Here is a 26129-nt window from a genome sequence, read left to right on the forward strand (position 1 = left end):
TGATCACTTGCAAGACTGACAACAACAAAAAAAAAAAACATTGCTTGCTCTTAAATATATTCTTTTTCTCTTCTTAAGTTAGCGGTCATTTAAGTCATTCAGTTTATTTAAGACTAAAACGTCGATAACTACGCAAACAAAGCTGTAGCTTATCTGTACCCTGGATGCTGGATGTGAGTATTTCTACTGTCACCGGGCTCTGGGGCTCTGCTTGCTGCAGGCCTGGCCATCTTGCCCATCATGCCCATATTCTGCTCTCGGAAACAGGACGACTGGTAATCCCCGCCCAAGTACTCCACGCCCTGCATCATGTTAGTCTGGCTGGAGGAACCAGCTCCAGCCCGGTAACGGGTCCCTGGGGCGCAGTCTACAGCGCCCCCCGGAGGGCCCCCGAGGAATGGCACGGCGAGGTCCTGAGGTCCGGAGCAGTCGCCGTTTGGCATGGGCAGGATGCCGTTCCACACGGGCTGGAAGTAGTGCCCGTTGACATACGGCGCAGCGCCGGCCACACCATTGACCGGGGGAGAGGGTGCGGGCTTCTCCGCGGGCGGCTTCAGGCCGTAGGGCTGGCCGGCGCACGCGTCTTGTGCGTAGCTCAAGCCCTTGCAGGGGAGACCAGGTGGGTGCTTGCGGGGATGACTGCCTTCTGGAACGTGCTGCAGGTGGCCGAGGTGGTGCTGGGTCCAGGACCGCTGCTGCTGAGGCTGTTGGGTCAGTTGTTGCTGCTGCTGTTTGACGTCGTTGTGGTAGGCCGGCATTCGGGTCACGCCGACCCTCCCGGGGCCTGGGGGCAGAGCAGCAGCGGTGGTGGGCTTATCCATAGAGCTGAGAGCGCAGGACGGGAGGGCGGTGGGGGCGGGGCCAGGGGCAGGGGCGTGGGTCTGCACGGACACCCTGGAGCTGGCGTTGATGAGCAGGTTGCGATTGATGGGGCTGGGGTTGGCGATCTGACCCTCGCACACGGAGGTAGAGCTGATGCCGGGACGCGGCTGGCAGAACTGGCTGATCTGGTGCACGATACTGCTCAGGTCCGCCGGCCGGCTCTGGTGCAGGGTGGAGGCCATGGACAGGGGGATGGTTGAGGTAGACACGGTCACGTTGGGTGGGGCGTCGGAGTCTGGCACCTTCCTCGGCCCGTGCAGGCCCGGCAGCTGCTGCTGCTGCTGCAGCAGGATGTTGGGGGGCAGGGGGCCCATGCTGGGGGTGTGGGAGAGAGGCTGCGTCGAGGGCAGGCCCTGGGGGTGCTGCAGGCCGGGCGGCTGGGCCATGCTGGGCAGGTGCCTCAGGCCCTGGGGCCCTGGCTGCTGTTGTGCCTGTAAAGTTTGTGGATGGGCCAGGCCTTGCTGTCCCTGTAAAGTTTGTGGATGGGCCAGGCCTTGCTGTCCCTGTAAAGTTTGTGGATGGGCCAAGCCTTGCTGCAGTGCCAGAGGCTGTGGCAGTGGGTGACCCTGCTGGAGGGGGACAGTCTGAGGGTGGGTTAAAGTGCTCTGAGTGACATAGGGTCCGCCGGGGCGGTTCATGGCGACCTCGGGGAGTAGGCGCGCTCGGCCGCCGTCGAAGCCTTTGAGGATCCCCTTCAGGGGGACTTTGACGATGGCGAGGAGGCCGGCCTTGGCGCTGGCCTGAGACGGGTAGGGGCTATAGCGCTGGCTGGACGTGTCGAGCCCGTTCACCGTGCGGCGGATGTGCTTCCTCTGAGGGACTTTGACGCTGTTGGGGAAGATTTTTATCGTCAGCGGGCTGTTGGCGACTTTCTTAGCATAGGCATCCAGTTCCGCTGGGGTTGGATACTGTGCCGATCTCATTTTCTGTGTAGTGTCCCCTGGGAAAGAAGAGCAGAGGAAAAAGCATTGCGTTAATGCAAGGCAAGGTTATCAGCTGTGCACAGGTCATCCTTAAAGGACTTTATGACATCAGGGCTTAAAAGATGTGCTGCAGGAACAAACCTTCATTGAGAAAGGATAACAAATGTTTTGCATCCATGTGGTCAAATGTGCAAAATACCAAAGAACTTGCAAGGCTGTATATACACATATGCACAAGGCTAAAGCACTTTTCCAATCATTCATAATCAGCTCCACAGCTGTTCCAAGGCATGATCAATGAGCACTGCACAGGGAACATTAGATATCTGAATAAGAGGCTAATTGAAAAGTGGGGTGTGGGGTGTCCTTTACAATTCAACACCAACAAAACAGAAACCCCTGCTTTCACATCACGGCACTGTCAAAATATAACCTTGCTTTTCAGGACTAAATGGTTTTCAATCATCTAAACTGCATCAAAATGCAGTTCAATGCCACCTCAAGAACCGTCAGGCATACATGCAAAGCTATTAGCATGTATTTGCATGAATCTCTTTTGTCGTCATAATGAATTCAACTGGCTGTTTAGACATGACTCTAAAGTGTCTCAAAAAGGATGCACTCAGTTCAAACACAATGTAATACACAGACATTGTAGTTTTTCAAGGCCATTTTCATTTAACCATACCTTTCTCCACTTATGGTTCCTGTACACAGGAAATATGCAAATCTCACTTTGGAGAGTAAAAAATTGGGCTTCATACTCTTGTAATGTGGTCCCCTGATGTAGACCACACAACGTGCACACACACACGACCTTTGAGCATGTCAAATCTTTCCGTTGACTAACCCAACAGAAAGTGAGGTGGCGGAGCACTGAACCAGGCCATACAGACTGCGGCAACCCCTGGAAAAGTTAAAAACCCATACAGCCCCCACATGCCACAGTGCACCAGATATAAGCAGACTCCTTTCCAAAAGGTAAAAAAGATAACCAAAGCAGTCACTCCTAGGCCATGTTCACGTGCAAAAATGTGCCACCATCTCTGGGCTCTGAAGTTAAAACCAAGGTGTGAATTTTGAGCTTGTTCTAACAAAGAGCACATTTACCAAAAAAGCCTTTAAAAAGCGTTTTAATGCCTACTGCATCATGTTTCTGGAGAAAACACAAAACCACTGCAAAATCACTAACGCAGCTGTTCGCTAATCCTCTCTAAAATTTTTTGTGCTGCGGTGTCAATTCCCAAAACTGAAAGTTTTGCATTTCTTGGTGCTGTACGGCTTTTTATCTAAGCGTTCAACTGAGCCATAGGGAGTTGGGCTGATCTTGACTTAATTATGATGTTCACTGATGCTTTTTGAGTAGATTTCTGTGAAAAACGGCACTTCCTGATGTTTTCTGATGTAAATCACATCCTTCCAAGCCTGTAGATGGTTTCATTTCAGCCTTTCAGCACAGTGAGCTGACTTGCATCTTTGAGCAGTAAGCACCACTTCTGCAGTGCTTAAAAACAACTATGTAAAAAAACTTCAAAAAGACTATGTGCCACTGCCAACAAAATATAGAAAATTACAGAAACGGGCCAAATTTTCAGCTCCTGTAAGTGCACGTCCGTCATCACTGCATTTTTTTCCAGAGGGTGTCACATTAATTTTTAGTCACTGTGACAAATTGGGCCCTCAGAGAAGTTGCTCGTTTTGTAGCATGTAATGACAAACCCTGGAACAGGCTGGCCCCAGACCACCAGGATTCCAAGATGAAGAGCAATTAAGCAAAATTCTGACATGGGGCACTCAGCTATTTTTCAGCAGTGAAGACAAGGAAGTCAAGCTTTGAATATTAAAGAGGGAGTCCCTTATTCCTCTGTGAACCATCCACAGCACTTTCAGGTTATTTTTTTTAGAAAAGGAGAAGATAGAACACGAAACATGTCCAATTCCAAAAAAAATTCCACACATCCTTAATAGCAACATCACTATTTTAAGCACTCAGAAGCCAGCTCTAGGGGAAAAGCACAAACCTATCGTGTGATTCGTATCAACATTATTTTTACGTCGCTGAGCTGATGGCTCAAGGCCGAGGCCGTTTGTTCCGTTCACACACTTTCTTGAGCTCTGAGAGGCAGCAGGGGGGTGGGGCAGCTGGTGGAGGCACTTACATTTCTGAGGTCCAGTGTTCATCTGCGTGTGGGAGAGAAGCTGGAGGGAAAGGTCACCTGCCACTGGCACACAGGCCAGCATTTCACACTGGAGCTAATGCAGCGCGGGGCTCTTGCTCCTCTTCACACTGCAGGAGAGACACACCCACACACACACACGAACACGCGCACACACACACGCACGCACGCGCGCGCACACATACGCACGCACACACACACACGCACGCGCACACACGCACGCGCACACACACACGCACACACACACACGCACACACACACACGCACACACACACACATACGCACATGCACGCATGCACACCAACACATGCACGCCCACACAGACACAGACACACAGACAGACAGACATGTGGGTTAGCAGTCTTGCTTAAAATGAGCACACACCAGGACTGCCAAAGCTACAGTGTCCCAGACTGGCTTTAGACAGAAGCCATGAATTCTCTTATAATATTTTCTTATATTAGATAAAAATTGGAAAAGAACATGTGCAGTGAGCTGGGCGGGTACATGCAATTCAAGACACAGAACAGCCAAAGAGCCGTTTGAATAGATCAATGTGTAAAATGGCAACAGAAAAAAGGCAGATTCTGCAACACGTTCCAATGACATAAAAAGGAATGAACAGTTAATTGTTAAGGATTATACATTTATAACACCTCACCTAGGACCATGGATGGGTAACCAGATTTCAAATGTCCCATTCTGAAATGCCAATTTCTCTCCACGCATAGGCTTTCCGAACACTTAAAACATTAGGCAATAATGCATGACTGCAACTGACTCTCCGCAAAAATGGCTCATTGTCACTAAAGCTTGCAGCTGCTATTCTGATTATGTTATGCAACACCAGTAATGAGCACACTCAACTCACTCATAAACTCACTCGGTTTTCTGCCTCTAGTGCTTTCTTGCCACTTAGTGCGTCCAAACACTTCTCCAAAATATCTCCTACACAAGTGCAATTAGCTTTGTTTTTATTTCTTCAAAGCAAGGCAGAATAGCAAGAGCAATAGCCATCAATAAACTACCACGCAAATATTTTAAATAATTGCTGAAAAATCAAATGAAATGTCTTCCTGTTAGTCCTTTTTGTCAAGGGTGAGCCACTGTTTTTCGGCGTTTCCTCTTTGTAAACACCATGAAATATGCATTCGGTTTGGCTTTATAGGAAACTCATTTTTGCAAGTACAAACACTATTGCCCAGAACATCAGAATTTGCTCAATAGCTCACGTCTTTGTATGTGCATGCATGCCTCCACAGAGGGAATCAAATAGGCCAGTATGGATTTATACTACTGTTTTAAGCTTTGGAACCAGACAACTCAGGAAAACTCACACAAAAAAGCCAGCGAATGAGGGCAAAGCAACGGCAGCGCACCGAGGGCGGCTGGTGAAAAGCAGCACTCGTGCACAAGTCTGCACAAAGGAGAAACGAGCACGGGAAAAACCACCACACACGCATGCGCATACACGCACACACGCGCACGCATACACGCACACACACACGCGCATACACGCACACACACGCGCACACACACACACACAGGCAAAGGTCAGGCTGACAGCTCATCTCACCCTCACAGAGTGTTGAGCGTTAATGAAACCCCGCGCTGCATAAACACCTGAGCGCACTGCGTCTCTGAGGGCAGGGAGATGCAGGAAGGAGCTGAGGCTGAGGTTCTACATGCATGCTTACAGACGTGCATACACACAGCACGCATGCTTACAGACGTGCATACTCACAGCACGCATGCTTACAGACGTGCATACTCACAGCACGCATGCTTACAGACGTGCATACTCACAGCACGCATGCTTACAGACGTGCATACTCACAGCACGCATGCTTACAGACGTGCATACTCACAGCACGCATGCTTACAGACGTGCATACACACAACACGCATGCTTACAGACGTGCATACTCACAGCACGCATGCTTACATACGTGCATACTCACAGCACGCATGCTTACAGACGTGCATACTCACAGCACGCATGCTTACAGACGTGCATACACACAGTAAGCATGCAGGGGTGGCCTTGCACACCCATCCCACCCACCAATGCATCTCTGAACTTCATAAAGATATTGTTATTATTATTATTAGTATAGCTGGTAAACAACGCAAAGCGTCATATGGTTCCAATTTCTGTGCCCTGATTTAACAGGGGATCAATGCGTCAACGGCTTAAAATTATTGCAGCCTGTGTGTTAGGACCAGAAAAACACAGCTGAGATTTTTGACAGTGGACAGACCTGTGGGGGCAATCAACACCTCAGAAACACATGCGGTACGCTGGCTAAGAGCATAACTCAAGAAAACAAGAACTCAAAAACACAAGCCAACATTAAATATGAAGAGGTCCATTTGAGACCTGCAAAATAGCATATTAACCCTGAACTATGAACAAGCTATAAACCCAAGCCGGTTCAGAAGAATAGTAAAACTGTCTCACCCAAGACGCAAACCAGCAACCCTCCGGGTCCAAGTCCAGTCCTCAAACCACTGCACCACATCAATATAAAGCCAAAGGTGCTCATTTATTCCTCTTCTGTAAAGCTGGACACACACACACCCGACAGTCAGTTGATGTGCTCCGGTACAGTCAGTTAGGGTCAGCCAACGATCTAAATACTCTTGTTGATGGCTGATGTTGATTCTGCATGAATCAGGGACGGGGGCCATCGCTGGCAGGTGGCTAAAGCACACTGAGATGACTAAAGGCAAGGGCAGCCCACCATCAGTTTCTGACCGACCACTGGGTATGTGCTTTGAGGACTCGGCGGCCCCTCATTACCCAGCAGGGATGGAGGGAAGTCGGGGACACGGTGGCTCAGGGCACCCCCCGCAGCGGGACATTAGCCCCGCGCGCCTGCAAAGGTCGCATTACGCCATCCCCCCCCACACCACCACCTCCCCTCCTCCCCGACACCCCGCTGCGACAGCGAGCAGGAAGATTAATAAACATGCGGACATCAAAACTGCAAGAACTCTGCAGGAAAATGCGCTAATGTATGGCCCTCAACCCTGGTGAACTTCACCTTTTGTATCATTTGCATGCATGAATGAGATTTCTGTTCTTGAGAACCACTCCCAATGCCATCCCCGCAGTATAAGGGACAGGGCTGTTAGTTTACATATGGGAGTTCTTAACATTACAAGCTTGAATGTCAATAACTCAGTGTATGGAGAGACAACAGAACATGTTTACATACATATGTTTGTCTCTGTGTGTGTATGCATGTATGAATTAGGGGTCGACCGATTATCGGCCTGGCAGGATATTGCTGTTAGAGACTTTAGACGTAATGGAACTGCATCTAAGGCCTGTGTTGATCCATGCCTAGACTGCATAGATGGTGTACAGTTGTCAGAGTTGAACAGTTCCCTGCACTTTTTGTTTTAAGATAGTGTTGAAAAGTTCTCTTTTAATTAAACAAATGCTTAAAGACATTTCATCAAAGTGTTGTGTTGGGAGTTTGTGCTTTTCTAAATTTTGACACCAAGATTTTCATTTTTACTGCAAATGTACATTGGTTCCGAATATCGGTTATTGTTCTCCTTGATTACTAATAATCGGTATCGGCCCTGAAAAAACCACCTCGGTCGACCCCTAGTATGAATACACTGGGTAGGAATATATGGACTGTGAAGTTCAAGGGGGAAAAAAAAAGACGGGACTCCAGACAGGAAAGCTGCTCGGCAGTCTCTTCCAAATGTAAGGTTCATTACATCACATTACACTAATTCATCAACATCACTTTTATTGCGCATTATAGAGCTTACTTCCTTATCGTTCATGGCTACTGACAGCTTTTATGAGTGCAGCTGTTGCCGTTTGCTTTTTGATAGAGCGTCTGATGACTGACAAATGTAGAAACGTCCATCTCCCAGGAATGTTACTCTTTAAAAGAGCAAACGAATACGTGTGAGTGGGAGGGGGTACTACATAAAAATGCACACAACAAAAGTATCCGAAATAAATCTGCCAAACCACACAATGGGGTTTGGAAGAATGGTTGGGGTTTGTAGAATGCCTATAATCAAGCCTACACATCCCATGAGAATGGTGTACAAGAAGGTGCACAAGGGAAAAGAAATAACTTTGAATTCTGTGAATGAAAACATCACCTTACTGATCGTAAATAACAATAATGACAAGTGAGGATTTCAGCATATACAGCAGCTGTTGTGTAAAGGCGGCCAAATATCAGCTGTCCAACAGTCATGAAAAGACTGATGGGAAATTTCGGTCTTGACGTGTGTAGATGAAGTGGAAGCAAATGGTGCCATTTACAACAGAACTGAGCCACAATTACACAGCTAGGCTGCAAGAGAGAATTACACTTTTCATGCACACAGGCTTGAAAATTGCCCAAAATAACAGGACAACTTGGTTTTGCACTGCAAGACTGGATCGTCTGCACTACAAGACACCGAGGCAAAAGCACATAAATCATAATACTGCGGAGGTGCACATTTTTTCTAAAGCTATGAAGGGTTTGTAAGAGGTGCTTTGCACAGAGCCAAGCAAACAACATCTGAAATTTGGAGGTGATAACCACCACTTTCCGGTCCAAGTTTCCCCAGTTTGATGGCAAACTTTCACGGTGTTTTCACTCTGTTTTTGGCTGGACATCTCCTGCATTTTGCTATAAACACCTCTCTCACGTCACAGTGTAAAGAGCTGTCCCTAGCAGCGGGCACAGATGAGCCCATGAGAACAGATGGAGGAATCAGTTCTCAGAGAAAGTGATTGCACGTACAGGACAGAAACTGCTCATGTGCGTGGTGTTGGGGGAAAGTTAATATTTCACAAGCTCTAACTTCTTTTAATTGCCATTGGTTGTGGGCAGGATTTTTTCCCCATGTTACACTTAGAACAAACGAACTCGGCAGCAAACAGAATACCATTCAATAAAGCATCATTATGGACAAAAGAGTTTATCTTAAGTTCCTCTGTAAGTGTATGTTTTGAACGGAAAAAAGCAGAGTTTTAAAAAATTCATGCTGAACAGCAAGACACTGTGGTAACTGCAGTTTCACAAAGTTATTTCAACAAACTTCAAATTATCCAAAACATTATACATGAAAAATCTCTCACACCCTTAATTAAGCAAGACTGAATTAAGAGGGCCTATGACAAACCATCATCCACCATGTACTTTGATCCGGTGATATAGGCGTTCATCATGAATGTGTCTCAATGTATGTTTTCTAATCTACAGATGCACGGACAACTCCCTAAATCAGAAAAACTATGGCAACTAGAGTCAATACTGACGCAAACAAGCAACCACTGACAGATAAAACTACGAGAGGAGATGATTTAAAATGGTGATGATTAGGTAGCACTGTAAGTCATCTGTATTCTAGTGTTTCTCCAGCTCCAATATTTCACACAGACCCGGTCCTGCCCCACAAAAACGACCGTCTACAAATGCTCAGCCAGGAATTACAACTGCGCACAAAATGAATGCGTTCAAACCTCGGACACAGAAGTATGATGGGGATTCTTGCAGACTGAGCTGAGAGGGGTGCAGACGCTCTCAGCACTGATAAAAACACGACCAAACCCCTTGACTTACAGCGCTTTATGAACTGTCTCCTAGCAAAGGCGTTCAGACTGTTATCACTCAATCCAAACCCACAACATCATTACCCAGAATCCAAGATGTGGAATATAGATCCGTTTGCATTTGCCAACAGCTGTGCGGCATTCCTGACTCCACCCGCACCTCATGGCAAAGCAGGTTCCCTCCCCGATGATGAAATAAGGCGCATCTGATAAGCATCTGCCCCAGCGGCTCTTCCTCTAACTGTAGGGCTCAAAGCAGGTTCCCTCCCTGATCCCCGGGTGGTAGCGCAGCATACTGAAGACGACCAGGGCTCGTAACCGAAAGGTTGTCAGTTCCATTCCCCTCTGGGGCACTGCTGCTGAACCCTTGGGCAAGGTCTCTAAGTCACAATGGCCTCCAGCTGTATAAATGGATAACATGTAAAAACTGTAACCCATGTAAGTCGCTCTGGATAAGAGCATCTGCTAAATGACAATAACAATAATAATGATGACAAAAAGAAGCGAATCTGATAAGCACCTGGCCTGTGCGCCAGCACAGCCTGAGGTGTCTGCGTTTGGACCCCCCCGCCCTCCTTTCTGGGTGCGCCCGGGGCAACCTATGCCGCTCTGCAGGTTCGGCGAACAGAGCGGGACGCCGGCGGCTCTTCCTGTAACCGCGGGGATCTGCCACGCACTTCCCTCCCCTCTCCTCCCTCAACAGGAGCGGCGGGGGCGAGGTCTCCCGCCGCGCTTCACAGCCTCGCTCTTACAGTTTCCCAGCATGGCTCTCGCTTTCCGAGCAGTTAACCCCTCCCCCCCCGGCCCCAGCCCAGCTCCAGCCCGTCTCTGCCTGCTTCAGCAGATAAGCAGTAAAGTGGCCAGAAAACCCGATTTAGCACGGTGCGCTCTGCTGACCTTTACATAATGAGGTCGCCCAATCAACCGGCAGCACGGAGGGAAGTGAGAGAAACAGGTTACGAAACTCTGCCAAGCACGCTCGCAGGCCGTCAAGACGTCCAACTGCCACTGGTTATTTTTCTTTAATAAAACGGCCGAAACATTAATCACACGCACCTTTAATTGACACGTATGTCCAGAAGGGGTTCATGCTGTTACCTCATTTCAGGAACCAGCTAGCCAGGTTTTGTAAGCATCATTATTACCCGGCCAAAGAAACTGTGAGAAACAACAGAGATGTAGCTATGGTTCAGCTGCTGTGTTTTAATACAAACTTGCGTTTTGTTGTATGTGGTACTTTCATCAAGTGTGCACAGCACTAAGCTACAAAACTCGCTCACACATGACTGACTGTCAGACCCAGTTTCACATAATCTATATATCATTATTACACATAATTCTGAATTACATATACTTATTATATAAGTAATATATTATGTATTTTATGTAAATATTACATAAAATTAAATGCTAAATCAGTCTCCCGGTTTCCCGACTGCACTGTGAATCAACAGTTGCCATAGATCACAGATTTTGAACATATCGAGACGGCAGGCTGCATTTGTCTGGCTACTGACAGGACCGAAGGCATCGAGGACAAAGGAAACAATGTGGAAGGCAACTGGTGTGCAGGAACCTTGCCTTATGTTGCACAATTATAATGCATTCAGTCCTCTGCTAAAGATTATAAATGAAACATTAACACAAATAAACCTGAAATCTGCAAGTATTAACCCTTTATTGTGGCATGGTCTATGCATTAAATACCTTACACGGCCAACCACAATATAATACGACCATGCTTTACGCTTTAAGAAAAGTTACATCTAAAATATTGTGTCACAGTACACATTATCACAACATACACATCTTCACAACAGCACCATTCGCATTGTGACTTAATTTACTGATTAAACTATTTCACTGAATGTAGGGACAAAGGAATTTCCAAATTCACTAAGGCTACATATTCATGAAAAACACAGTTCCACCCATTGTAATAGAAGAAAATGTCATTTTGACACTCTGTGCATCAAAATTCAGATTTCAGGGGGAAAAAAAGATAAGTACATCAAAAACGGAGTAAAAGTAAAATCTATTAGGGAGACCCATTCTGCTGCCGATTCACCACTGACATTTCTTGTGACAGAAACTTTGGAAACCAGCAGCAGCAGCTACCATGGGGACGAGAGCACCAGGGAAAGTTCAGCCGAGCAGGACGGTGAGCAGAAGCTTTCAGCGGTGACTAATCACCATAACTGCGCCGGGCACATGCACCCGTTCAATATGCAACACGCTAGACCCGATTCAAAATGCACTTCACAGTACCACTCGCAGGGCTTTTAGGGTGTGAAGAATGGCTAGAACATTTCCAACACTCTCATTAACACTTGACACAAGACATTTGCCAGTGGGAGCGTCGCCATGGCGGCATGCGAGATGGCTGAAAACCCTTCCATGATGCGGCGCACCCAGCATAAGCTGGCCTGTTGGCGGGATGATGCAGGGTAACCGGGCCGCGTGACTGCTGGACTGAACATCGTGACGGGGAAGGACTATGCAGAGACAGCCTGGGGCCGGTGGTGATTGGCAAACGCACAGAGACTGTCACTGATGGAGACTGCCTGTGGAATCTCAAACTGCATTTGCCATAATTGTGCCCACAGTCTAATTAACAATTAATTAATACATACCCTCAAAATGCATATATAAAATACATACCCACAGACAGAAACACACATATATATGCACACACTGAGAAACACATGTATGGCTAAGTTGTAAAGGTAGACCGACACATGTACACTACTGGAACCTAGGGCTGGGAGGTATATCGACTTTTTAAGGTATAACGAGATATAGGATGAGACAATACCATTTACATCTATATAGTTTGATGTTGTGTTACATAACCCGTTTCTTCTCCAGTCACAATCCTCCTGTCCCATGATCACCCATATCACCCCGTACAATTGCCTTATCCTTAGGCACAACTGCTGGTGCTGCCAAGAGCTTTTCACTGATGGTTACACCCTGTTGACCACGAGAATTAGAAGGCAGTTAAAGCGAGCCAAAATGCCACCGCTGGCAGGAGTGAACAGGGAACCGGCCTTCGGCATGCTGATACGGTGAAAGTCAGAGTCAAAGGGCACTTTTTAGCATGCATAGACGCTGCCAACCAGTGTGAACAAGTTCAGCTCGGGACATGGGATCAGCCCTTTTACTGAAGAAGCCCTATTGCTGTGATGTACAATGAAATGCACAGAGCTTTTCTGAAAGAGCGGAAGATGATTCTGCACATCAATAAATGTCCTTCAGACATCTGTTCCAAGTCGGGTTCAAATGCTGTTGAGCCCAAAGCAGAACAACACCATAGTGAAAATGTATCATACAAATAAGCCCCGAATGTGTTGTAGAAATCATCCAGTTCCATTCTTAATGCCCTTCAGTATACATACTTATACAAAGACATACACTCATCTATATGCTCCTATAAATACTCCCAGAATGCCAACATACAATCACATTTTCCTGGCAACTGAAGGTCACTTGAACCAACTACAGTTTTTTGGGTCTTGAAACAGGTGTCAGTATGCAGATCATCTTTCCATTCCTTCAGCAAACTTCCTGTGGATTCTCTCAACATGAGCAGAAGCACTTCAGTCCTCTACCCACCATAAAAACCATGTGAGCCGCAGCTCAATATAATCCCACTAATAAATTATTTCTATATTCGCTCAAGAGTTTTCAATATGGAACGAACTTCGCTGAACGATGTACTTTTGTTACCGTTTTGGATGGGCTCATGGCTGAAGTACCAGAAAGCAGAATGAAGTAAAATCTGTAGCCAAACCATGGGGCTTATCCGCTAAATAGCTCAGCTTTTGCCTGCTTTAAGACTGACCGACCGGGCGGATGACCACCAACTGACAGCTGAGCAGAAAGCACTGCTCACACAGGGCATCCTCACTGCATGCATTCACAGGCCTCTCTGTCCCTAGTGGGTATGAGTACAACCCTCCAAAGAACAAAGTGCCCGAGCATCAAAAACACTCCTTGTTTCATACCGTTAAGCTATCTATTTATATAAACGCTCGCTCTTTAAATGGATGTCGTATGAGGACAGGCAGCGCTGTGCTCTCAGAAGCACCTCTTATGTATTTTTTTCACAAGCCATCGAAAATGGTGGAAAGTGGGCAGGTTTAATAGTTTTGAAAGGTCAGGGGCATGAAACTACAGTAATGCAGTCAAACCCTGAACCTCTTGTGCGTGCTCCTTCCACACTCGAGAGCAGCGCTGTGCATGACATACTTTAATACAACTGTAGCAGTGAGCAAGATCTGCAGGACAGATATGGGCAAAATACAGGCAGAAGGCTCAATGTCATAATATGCATTTAAAGCATGCAGATAAATAAGAGGCAGTGAGAGCCAAGTATTTCCATCACTGTATTTGCTCAACCAGCCACTCACCACCATGACCCTACTTTTCTTTGGTCTTAATTCTCAAAGCCTTGCCTCTGGCTTGCATTGGTTATAAAAACTTATTTTACATTTTTTCCACATATCCTTGTGTTTCTGATTGGAAGCGTGAGTCTTCAGCCTGCATGTATGAATAAGGCAGAAAAAAAGGAGCCGTTTCAAAATGGCTGTTAAACACACCTGTGGTTCCAAGAGGCTTCCAAACACTGCATATTTTAGCTACAGCTGGTACCCAGCTGGGCCTTTAGCGGTTTCCTCTCCATCATCGGGCTGACACACGGTGTGGCTAAAACGCTACGCTGCCGCAGAATGTGAAATCCAGGGTGACAGATCGTGTCCATCAGTGCCGCCACACTAACAGAGGCAACATTTTAAACATCTCCGTCAAACTTGGGACATTTTATTTGTCTTGGAGCCACATGACTGGAGTGTGTAGGTAAACAAAATCACATAGTCGGGAATTTTAACAAGAATAATATGCGACTCAGACCAGTGATAATAAATCCTCAAAGGGCTTTATTAAATGACCCTTAAACACACAAGCAGCCAAATTCAATCGGGCAGCCATTATTCACTCCATGGCTACGTACACAGAGAAGCCGGGTTAAGGGCTTGGGAATGGGCAGAAATACTGTAAACATCGATTGCTGCAAGACACCAGATAAAGAAAGCTGGACACGGTGCTCTGTGCTCTCCTGTGAGTGCATACTGTGTCCTTTACTCACTGGCTACAGAGAGCCAGCCTCCCTCACTTTTCCCCACAGAAGGGTGGCAGAAGCTGAGCTGCCACTGAGGGTTTGTTTGTTGGCCGTTCCTGCAGACACCAAACCGCGCGAGGCTGGCGTGAGGGTCACCCCTTAGCGAAATCGACACCATCTCACGCCTATGCCTGTCCCGATCCCACCTCAAAGCCAGGACTCGTTCCTCCCGTCAGGGGCGATGTGATCTTCCTGCGTTTCCGTGCCTACCCACGATTCCTTCTGACACGGTAACCTTTTCCTCAGATACGACAGACATGCCGCTTGTGTCATCGCTATGCTAACTGCACGGTCCAGTGCATTATCTGACAGGAGAAATGCACACAGCAACTGTAAAAAAAAAAAAAAGCAAAACGGTCTCTGGCATGGTGTGGATTTCATGTAGAATGAGCCCTAAACAACCCTAAAAGTGTTAGGTTTATGTCATCTTTTCATACAAACATGTTCTTGATACATAATCACTCTCCCATAAAATACTGTTGTAACTACAGGGCTGGCCATTAGAGCCTGCCCAGTTCCCAGGGCAACCAAACGAGGTTTTGGTAATCTTATCGTGTTGCCCAGCTGCCCATCTTGGCAACCAAAAAATGTGGGAAAAGAAAACTGTAAAATATGCATAAAACAGATCAGTGAAGTTCTCATGAACTGCCACTTACAATATGGAGCTAGCCTTAGTTTTTTTATTTCTGCAAAAGCTGTAACTGATGACTAACATAAGTACACACCACTTACAAGAGTCATGTTGATCATTACATGATGTGACCTACTGATGGTTACTCATTCATCTTTTAATGTAGCCATTACAACAAAGCCAGCCACTTTTTCTGACAGAGGGGGTCATCTGGATAGTGCCATCTCCCAGAGGTAAGATCACCAACAATGGCCCTAAATAAGATCAGGACTACAGCTGGCATTTGAAAGTCACCACTTAAGGCGACTGGTGATTATCAACATCGGATCCAACTCACATTCTCCCCAACAAACACTGCCAGTGAGGCTGGCTGACTGAAAATGTCACTTGCTTCGTTAAATCCTAGCCTATCCGCTCCATTTCATGGGCTGCTTCTAGACACATAATAGTGGAGCATATGCAACACCTGACAAAGCAAATCCACTGCACGTATGCATTCAAGTAATGGACGGACTGGAAAACCGAATTACACTACAGAACACATGTTCTAAGCAATTGAGAGCTAGCAGGCCAAGGAAATACAACGTCAGAGGGAAAAGGAATATACGTGAGATGGCTTGTCCGATAACACTAAGAAATTACCTTTTCCAAAAATCTCAAGCAAATGCAAGCACAGCAGGCAACATATACGAAAAAACATTCAGCATAACACCACTTAAGTGATCTCTGCGTCATTCCAGTATCTAGGTGTTGCCTTAGAGAAGGCGATGAAAAGGACAGCATAAATCACTTCAAAGAGTCACATAAAACTCGTCACTTTAAAAAAAAAAAAAAGTGACAAGCTTCCTCTGACTGTTCTACTGCCAGGGAAATCCGCCACAGCCAGGTAGCAAGACACTTCCCCGGGGACAAAAGTCAGACAGCAATAAAAGAGGTTGAATACCAACAGTGAAGCAATGGAAGGCTTTGGAGGACTGTTTTAACAGAGCTGATTCAAGACCTTTTTTCCTGACACATGCAAGTCTGTTTTAGTGACAGGTATTTGCCAGTGTAGCCGTTTTTATACCGGAGCATAGACAAGGCATGGGTTCCAGAATACAGACAGACAACTGAAGATTCTGTCTTGGATTTCAAACACATAGAACAACAGTATAATAAATAAAATGTATCTAAAATCAATACTTTCCTTGAATTCACTGTACATCTGCAGTACATAGTGCATTGTGGTGGCTGTTTTGACTATGACCTGATCTATTGAAATGCTGTCCATCAAATGAGCAATACCTGCACTCCCAGCAGCTTTCACACACCCTCATTCTCATGCATGCGTGAGTGCACATGCACACACACAGAGTTACATACATTGTTAGTAACAAATAACCTACAAAGGTGCAGTGGGTAAGGAGGAACTGAACTTTAGAATTCAGATAACCAGTCGGTAGATTAACAGATACAGAGGCACCTCGGCAAACATTTTAAAGTCTATAAAACGTGTTATTATATTGACAGTGTTTTCAGTTGCCTCTCTACAATGCAAATGAAGCGGAGTGTGAAGTTTAGGCCTGTGGGTTTAGGCAAAGGTTCCCGGCTCATATCTCTCCTGAACATACTCTAAATTAGTTCAGCCAGAAAGTACATTTGCATAAAAAACCAACCACCAAAGTTACAGAGACTTAGGCTACATCACTACTCAACAGGAAAAAAAAACATTAGGCAGAAAAGATGCAGTATGCACCAGCATGCTATGTATGCTTAACAGGTATGCTTGACCATCTGATATGTTCAAACCTAATAGTATGGATAGCGTAGTATGCTGCAATGTACCTGGATGTCATACTACAATCACTGAAAAAAGAACTGCATCGGCTGCACACATTTCAGGTCTCATTTCACTGACCGCACGTTTCACATCTGCCATCCCACAGTTCACTGGAAAATAAAAGGGGCAGGGCTTACAGCAGAAATCCAAAACCGAAAAAAACTGACAGTTTGAACAGTTGTGCGTAGTCAGTATCCAAGAAGCTAGACAGCGAACAACCAATTGTACCTAATAACTATCAAAATTGTTATCAGTATTATGCTAAAACTGGTCAATTGCTGTACTGCTGCATAACTGAACATGGCAGAGCAAAATATCTTCCCTACCTAGCTTGTCTCTACTGTTGCTAAGGTCAGAATTTTTTCATTTAGAATTCTAAGAGAGAAGTGTATTCACACTTGATACATACTACTGTATGTACTTGTGTACTTAATGATGCATACTGAAAGACTTAGTATAGAACAGTGTTTCCCAAACCTCTCCCTGGAGGACCCCTTGTCCTACATGTTTTAGATCTCTCCCTGCTCCAACACAGCTGATTCAAATGATCAACTCATTATGAACTCCTGAAGCTGATTAATAACAAACTGATCATTTCAATTTTCAGTAACACTGGTATAGAGCATGAACTACAGAGGATATTAGTATGCAGTATCCTAGTGTGACATCTGGGACATTACTGATTTTTACACAGTAACATTGTGGGTCTCCCTGATGAAACATTTAATAAATGAATTACTAACAGAAGTTTGCAGCAGTGTTACCCCTACAAATCCAAAGGGCCATCAGCACCATCAGTTTTGAAACATGTAATCTTTCAGCACAATCAACATAAGGCAATCAGCTTAAGAAGTGTGGCTGCCCAGCGAAGACGCGGCTGCATTTGGGAGCACTGCTGAGTCCGCGTGGCCCTGCTCACTGGACCAGTGCACTGACCGGCGCACTGCGTTCACAGTTGTGTCCTATACTGGATCGGGTCCATCCCAGTGCATTCTCAAAGTGGAACAACTGACTGTCTGAAAGCCACAAACACAGGAATGAGAGTACCGTTCATCTGACGGTGTTTGTATTTTAAAAGCTCGTGCTCAAGATCACTCAGAGCGTAGCAGCAATCTCTTCTCAGGGCATCTGTTACTGGCAACGCCGTCACCATGGAAGGACATCGACCGTGTTAGAGGAAAGCTGTCAAAGTAAGAACTGCACAAATTTGACGAATGGGACTGACTCAAACTGCTTCCAGATTAAATAAAATTCTTCTGTTTTAGGCAGATTGTCTGTTCTCATGCCTATGGCCTCTCAGTAGCCTTCCACAACCCTGTCATTGTGAATGCATGTCTCGCGGTACACACATGTGTTAGCCATTACGACAGACAAAAAAATGCAATTCAGCAAGAAATGCCTGTCTATCTCAGCCTGTATTTGACATTTCAAGCAGTTATCGTTCGACTCTGCATATAGTACCAACCACTGTGTCTTCAACTATATAACATACACTGTATAATGCACCCCGTACTGCAGCCTGACCACAGTGACATTTAACTAATAAGCATGGTACCAAGCATTTGTCTTGCTGGGCATACTCCAGACAAGCACATAAAGGTTCATATTTTAAACACAACCTAGAAATCTCAATCAATTCACCAAATTATATTTGGACGATAATCTAGCTACAGGAAATCTGTAAATTTTTCCTATAATGATAATGCAACATGAGTTTTTAGTTAACTAAATTCTAATACGATTTCAAACCTCACCCTTTCATGCCATTTCTTAAAGCTCAAATATACAGCTCTACACTGCCGAGACTTTCACTTTGTTTTTAATAGCTGTCCAAAAAAAAAAAAGCAGTAAAACAGTGTTGCAATCCAAGAGGGCAACACTGCCAACTTTTATTGCTGCAAAAATATGCCTTTAGGCCAATTAGCTAAATGAAGCTGCTGTAAATATTTCTTGTGTTACAGAATCAGTTGCTATATTTACATCATTTTTTTCAGATCAGATGCAGCCCACCCACACCAGGTTGGCAATCATTCCTAGTAAAAATTCAAAGCAAAATGCTATTCTGTGATCTACAGGCAGGTCAAATATGCACAGCACGCTCTGGGAACATACTTCATCTGGGGCAAAGGTTCTTGAACAGGATTGTATGTGGGGGGCAATGCTATTCTATAAGAAAGGTAACACTTACATGACTTTCGCTTTTCTAAAAGGTCATTCCTCAGTCTGCTTGGCAGATCAATAACACTGCTTTAAGACCATTACACTTTTTGTACATAAAAAACAAATATTCAACAGAGAAAAAAAATTAAGCTTGCCACTTTAACCTGTTCAGTCTAAGAGGTTAAACACCAGAAACTTGCCCGATCGAGGGCGGCACACCTGAATTTTGTCTGTAGTTTTCAACCTTCATCACCCTTTTGCTAGCTTCGACTTTCCTCCTCCAAGACAGCTAAAGACAATGACGAAGACTCTATGGCAGGGATCACTCTCTCAGTAGCTGGTTCACGTGATCACCTGATAAGGGTAACCGCAGGGGACGGCATCCTTGTGACTCCGAGGGCCCAGACATCTGGCCCAGACAGCCTCACCAGCTCCACAAGGCTTTCTCCTCCAGGGCTGCTTTGCCAGCAGCTCTTCCTGCATCACACCCCCTGGGCCTGGCAAGGGAAACAGCAACCCGACACAGACTGCAGAGCCCGAAGTGACACACTATGGATCACGCCAGCTCAAGATGCTGAACGCCCAAGCAAACCCGCTCGTTAAGCGAGGGCGGGAAGCCGACCGGCGGTCCATTTGGCCTCCTTATCTCCGGTCATAAACGGACAGGCCTCCGCCCCATCCTTTACAATGTTCCTGTCAGACTGAGCAGCAAAAACCACTTCCTAAATAACACACTGAAGCACAAACTATCCTGTTCCACCTCCTCATAAATGGCCTGCAAACAAACATACAGAGGCATAAAACCAAGCCTCGATTAAGACTAAGGCCTTTCCTCACTGGAGACATTCAGTTGTACCTGACAAATATGGTGGCAGCTACAAGCCATTAGAAGCATTTGCACTTTTGTTTTAACACCTCCAGGTATATATGAACAGCACGGCTTCTTTAATAATGTAGGAGCGTGCCAGAGCGGTGAAGCAGACAAAAACATTCCAACTCCTTGATCTTCAACATCACAAACTACTCGTGCTTGACCCATTTTCGCCCTAGAGAGGATTTTATTAGAAAGTGAGCCGAGAGAGATCAGCATCAGCTTTGATTGAGGTATCCTTGGAGACGATGTAAAGGAGCAAAACCTCGTGCCACAACAAGGTAAAGCTAACATGAAGCTCAGGCAAGCAGGGCATTACTGTATCACCAAGCCTGACTCAAAAGCTTTCCCCAGAACAGCTTATTAATGACTTCATGCTTTATTACAGCCAAAAATTTCAAAAGACTGATGACTTCATATGACACCTTCTGGCCAAAAGACAACACCTCTCATGTTCTCTTGTGTGTTGCTTTTAAGTGCTTTTAAACTGTAGAGTGATTAACTGCTTCACTCGCGCTCTGGCATGGATGGAACCAAAATGGCATCCTGGATGGGTGACCCCTGGAGCACTTGCCTCAAGATGCTTTCGAGTCTGAGCTGGGGTGGCTTGTGCAATCTGACACAGCGTGATACTGCTCCCAGCCCACAGACTGGACACACAAAAGGTGGGCCCATCATTAATCATTTGCTTGGGCAAACCAAAATACTGTATTAAACCATGCAGAAGAAAAACAATCTGAGCTCTCAGGTGAGTAAAATCAGACTCCTGTGGCTAAGTAATCAGGGGTTTGTTGGTGTAGCTTTCAGTTCTCTAACAACCTGAAACAACAAATCTCAACAATTAACTGCAAGACTCAGCACAAACAAAATTGCTGCTTTGGAGCAATGTCTATCTACATTCAGAGTCCTTTATTGAACATGACAGAGGCAAAATTAGATTCAGCAGAACACTCCAGGACAACAGTATATCGTCTGTTACTAATCTAAGACAAATCTATACATATAGCAAGGCGGGCGGGCTTGAACAGTCCTCTTAGGACCGACGAGTTAATTTGATCACGTAACAACTAAAATCCTGTCCTTTGATCAAAATAACCTTCTGACACACACCCGCTGTCCTTTGAACACACTATTATTATCTGAAGTGCTTTCCTAGGCTGGAGTGGGCTGTACATGAGACAAACGTGTGGCACTACGTTTATACTGAGCAGTTTTACTGGGAATTGTCCCTTCATATATACCACCGATTAAATGAACGCAAGGAAGGAGATGAAATAACCGACTGGCATTACACTGTCTAGCCCACTTGCAATTATAAAACCAAGAGCCGGGTACAGCAGTTCTGTTGTGCTCGCCTTTATAAAAACCAGTCTGTGAAAATAAGTACAATTCAGCTGACATAATTCCAAAAGGCAGCTGGTCTGACTCTTTAATTGGATGGCCGCGAGTCATTTTCCAGCATTGTAACGCTGGCCAATTTCACGACCGATAGATGATGAGTTCTAGCACCAAACACAAACACTAATACCGTCTTACAGAAACGGATCAGACAACCAGCTAGTTACTTTTATTAGTCAGAAAGCAGATCAACGACCCGTGTCTCATTTTTTCTGCCTAGCTAATTGTCTAGAGCGCATTCGTTGCTGAAACCGGCTCTTTAAGAAGCTAGCTGCCAACTGCACAACGGATTCAAACCAAATACAGAACTTACCAGCTATCTTCTGGGTAAGTGTGCAACTGGAGCGGTGCCGGGACCTTGAAACAACTTACCCCATTCGTTAAAAGCATAGCTCAAAATTTCTACGATCTCGGACACAGCGGAGGACTCGATCACAGAAGAAATTTCAGCAACAAGCCAGTTCAGCTAGCCTGCATTTAGCGGGCTGGCTAAACTAGCTGCATCCTGCTTTGACCACACGCACAGAGGCCACGCCCACACGGTCTCTAAGACCAACCTCCATCATTCTGGCGTCCTCAACGATTGGCTCGTAATCAGACAGGACGCTTTAACCGGCATGTTTGTAGCCAATCAAAACACCCAATCTGAGTTGAAAAGGTAGGGATTCCGGACCTGAGGTCACGAGCCGGATAAAGACCTACGTCACTCCTTTGTTACCTTGCCGACCCGTCTCAACTGAGATTGCACGAGTGCGTTTTCGGGGAAACGGGCGACTAGTTCCCAGCGAAATAACTATCCCAACCAAAGCAATTTCAACTAGCTGCACTGGGTAGATCACATGTTAGCAAGCTTGTACTGAGCTCCAAACAAAATATCAGACACGCTAAAGTGTTTATAGTGCGCTACAATAAAGCATGCAGCTCGATTTCGAGAGCACAGATACATGAACTACCCAATATCGGCTCAATTCAGGCAAAAGTGTAACAACGATCACCACTCGTGGACAGTCATCCATCCAGCTAATTTAATAACTAATAAGCATCCCGTTGCATTCACACGGAAAAGAACTACCGGTTGTCTTGTTTAACTTGCAAGCAAATATGTAGCTAATTAAGTTTGTCTTCCCAGAAAAAGACAAGCCGACAATGGGACCATCACTTCTGCCGACTGACCAAAATCTCACCAAGGTTAACTAGCTAGTAGGACAAACAGTTAATTCATCAACTGTATGCTTGCGCTGTAAGCAGACTCATGAACTGCTAGGTCTTTCCAATATGTTTCGGTGAGCTGAATTTTCATTGCATGAGGCGGACCCTGCCAACACCTATCGGGGTAGCGTCCAACCAATAGTTAGCTGGCTAACTAGCTAACGTAAACGTAAACTGTGGCTAAACTGATTTGATAGTTTGCTAGTTAATTACCAGCGTCTCGGTTTACTACTCATTTTTGAATAACTGCATCACTTACCCACGACTTGAAGACGGGTGGTGGTGAGGGTGTAGTCAATCTTTTCGTAATTTTAACGCAGGCCTTCATTGCATTTACAATTGCATTGGTCATCTTATAGCAGCTAGACCAGCTGGCTACAAACATTTTTGAGGGGTTGGGGGGTTAAACGGGATGTAAACAGTCTGTATAACTTCTTAATTATCATTTTAGGCGCATACAAATTTTATTATACACAAGCTAAAAATGTGACAGTATGAAACAAGATAACCGAGTTGCATGGGTAGACAGGAAAAAATATATTTTGTGAACCTCATTAGCTAATGTTATCCAGCTAACCATTTACGGTTGTACGCTTGGCCTGGGTGATGCTGCAGACTTGACTAGCTAGCCAGCTAGGGAAATAGCAGGCCAGCTTCATCTAACTCAGCTGCCATTATCTTAAAGATATGAAATTCATTCAGTGGGCGAGCTAGCTAGCCAGGAGGTCTGGAATGAAAACTTGCTTATCAGTTAGCAGGTCAGCTACACATAACGTTTATCAGTTAACATGAAGTGCTCGGCTACTTAATAAGACGCATAATTTACATGATTCAGTAGTTAGTTAGCTAGCCTGACTGCTAACCTAGAACAAAATGGTAGGTATCAAACAATGTTTACGTAAACAGTTACAACTAATGACTCTGGTACAGGTAGTCTAGTGACTGCTAGCCAAGTTTTGTACATGCAGAAGGTAAGCCATCAGTAGCCCAGAGGCCAGTATCTTACCAGCTAACGTTAGCTACCTACACCCCCAGTTTGTACTTGGCCAGGCAGCATTTTTTTCCAATAACACACCTTGTCAAACATATAGCTAACTAGTTTCATAGTTTAAATATCCACAGACAACGCGAGCTGATCAGAGCTAGCCGTTTGGCCAGCTAGCTGTAATTTTCAACCATGTTAGCGTCACCCTCCTAAGTGCTTAGATAAGTATGTAGATGTTTTCGTGCGCACTGTCCATTAAGACCCACTAAGCTGGCTGGCTAACGCCTCGCTGGCAATCGTGTAGCTAGCCATCTAGTTCCTACCTTAGCAATGTTTGCTTGCTAACGGAGGGTTCAATGCACGGCGACTTCTTTGTTGCTGCTACCGGCATTTACACTTGGGTGAGAGCAATTACGTGAAAATGCAAAATCGCGATTCAAGTTCAGAGCGCTAATACTTACTCTCCACGAACCCGAGAGAAAGGCATGGTTTAAAACACCGTTACGGTTCCCTACTAACACCAATAATTTTGGTTTGGTTTTGTAGCGGTACGGTGCCGGATCGCTACTGCTTTCTGCGGCAGCAACTTCTCGCGCATGCGCAGTCAAACCTCGCGGGCAGGGAGTGGGGATTCACTGTTAGAGGAATAAAAGGCAGTGTTTTGGGTTCGACTGTAAAAGAGCTGACGGGGGACCCCCACAGAGTTGGAGCGCAGGGTGTAAGCGGCGAGTCTCCCCCAACAAATTAACTCCTACAGTAGTGTCCTGTATGGTAATAGTTCGTAGCCTGCATCATACAAGGATGCGAGTAGGCTACTATAGGCTACTACAGCCAAGACTAGTTGTCGCACAATTTACTAGCCTACATGATGCTATCTTTATCTTTATCTCTTCATCTTGAGGAGAATTCTGATTTTGCCCCATTTAAATATTAATGGGAAGCACTGAACATCACAGGTGACCCCCCCCCCCCCCACCCCCCCACACACACCCTCTCTTTCAGCACCTAGATAATTCACTTTGCTCTCAACTACTCATAAAATAAAGCGCAGAATGTATATGATTAAGACAAGGCCCCCCTTAGGTGAATGTTCTGTATCTAGTCTGCATTTTTTTTTGCGTGAATGGCCAGAGAACTGCGCTCCCCTCAGCACTGCCTCCATCTGTATCATCATTTCTGCTTCGTAAGTGGCTATCAACAGTGTCCTCAGCTCTGAAGATTTGCACTTCAGGTGGCAATACAAAACTTAGGAGTGAATCATAATTCCAGTTATTTTATATTCATAAGAAATGTGATTGAGGAACTCAAAGGGAAGCTTTAAAATGTACTTCATAGCAGGTTTGTTATCTAAGGTGAACAGACCATTTTCCTCTTGCATTATGGTTGAGCTGCATTCATTTATAGGGAGAAATACTCCACATTCAACAGTATGAAGTTCATGAGAATTGTGCGATGTGCAGGTTATTCCTTATATGGACTAATATGGTGTTATACGGACTGTTGAGTAATAAGGACCTGTAAAACGCGAATGAAGCATTTCCAGACCTGCAGTTTAATTAAATATTGTAGGCTACTGCTTCACTTGGTGTCCGTTAGGTGTCACTAGAGATTAGCGGGCCACTTCACACAGCCGTATAGCGCTGCAGCGTTGATTTGTACGACAAAGTTACTCTGTTTTTGAAGGTACAGCGGCACGGCATTTTGCGCCATTTTACCTGTCCAAAATAGGCTATTCAGAACCTACAGAATAAAATGGGAAGGTGGGTAGTCAACTAGGCTATGATTTCATTTAAGTATAAAACCAATGCGATACAGGCGAAGGGAATCGCCCATCGACAATTATCGATTTTTTCGTTGCTGCTTCGTTAATTGTGAACAGTAATATTTTTTTTTAGCTGGAAAGGCATCATTATAGGGATTTAAGAGTTTTCGTGTTAGGTCGCATAAATCTGTAGTCAAATCTCTAAAATCGAAATCTATATCCAGATTATGCTGCCTTCACCTCGCAACACTACTATGAAGAATTATGTGAGCAATTAACAGAATAGTCTATTACGAAGTCGACGAGTTATATATTAGGGTATATTATTGGCATTTGGTAGACGCTCTTATCCAGAGCGACTTACGTAGATTACAATTTTCACATGTTATCAATTCATACAGCTGGACATCTACTCGGGCAGTTCTAGGTTAAGCACCTTGCCCAATGGTACAGCGGCAGTGCCCCTGTGGGGAATTGAACCGGAAAGCTTTCGGTTACGAGCTCTGCTCCGTATCACTTTAAGACACTGCCGCCCGAAAGGGGGTCAAG

The 26129-nt window shown here is 45.3% G+C and overlaps 1 protein-coding gene across 3 annotated transcripts; it reads right to left on the minus strand.

Annotated features, from left to right (window-relative positions):
- Position 1: 1 nt before the first annotated feature.
- LOC118783157 (protein FAM222B-like) lies at positions 2-24383 on the minus strand. Of its 3 annotated transcripts, none has more exons than XM_036536872.1 (3): positions 24280-24383; positions 3965-4092; positions 2-1822 (listed from the first exon to the last, which is right to left on the minus strand). In XM_036536872.1, the coding sequence occupies exons 2-3, from the start codon at positions 4044-4046 to the stop codon at positions 150-152; spliced, it is 1755 nt and encodes a 584-aa protein (XP_036392765.1). In that variant the 5' UTR covers positions 4047-4092; positions 24280-24383; the 3' UTR covers positions 2-149. The 3 variants fall into 3 exon arrangements, with proteins under 3 accessions (XP_036392765.1, XP_036392764.1, XP_036392766.1); XM_036536871.1 differs by lacking the exon at positions 24280-24383 and adding an exon at positions 21997-22096; XM_036536873.1 differs by lacking the exon at positions 24280-24383 and adding an exon at positions 21938-22003.
- Positions 24384-26129: the final 1746 nt, after the last annotated feature.

The sequence above is a fragment of the Megalops cyprinoides genome, chromosome 9 (genome assembly GCF_013368585.1).
Source record: "Megalops cyprinoides isolate fMegCyp1 chromosome 9, fMegCyp1.pri, whole genome shotgun sequence".
NCBI lineage: Eukaryota > Metazoa > Chordata > Actinopteri > Elopiformes > Megalopidae > Megalops > Megalops cyprinoides.

Excerpts from the sequence above, each read along its gene's own strand:
- LOC118783157 (XM_036536872.1), bottom strand. The coding sequence starts at position 4,046 with ATGCTGGCCTGTGTGCCAGTGGCAGGTGACCTTTCCCTCCAGCTTCTC. Across the intron at positions 1,823-3,964 it reads GAACACTGGACCTCAGAAAT|GGGACACTACACAGAAAATG; the intron begins GTAAGTGCCTCC and ends CTTCTTTCCCAG.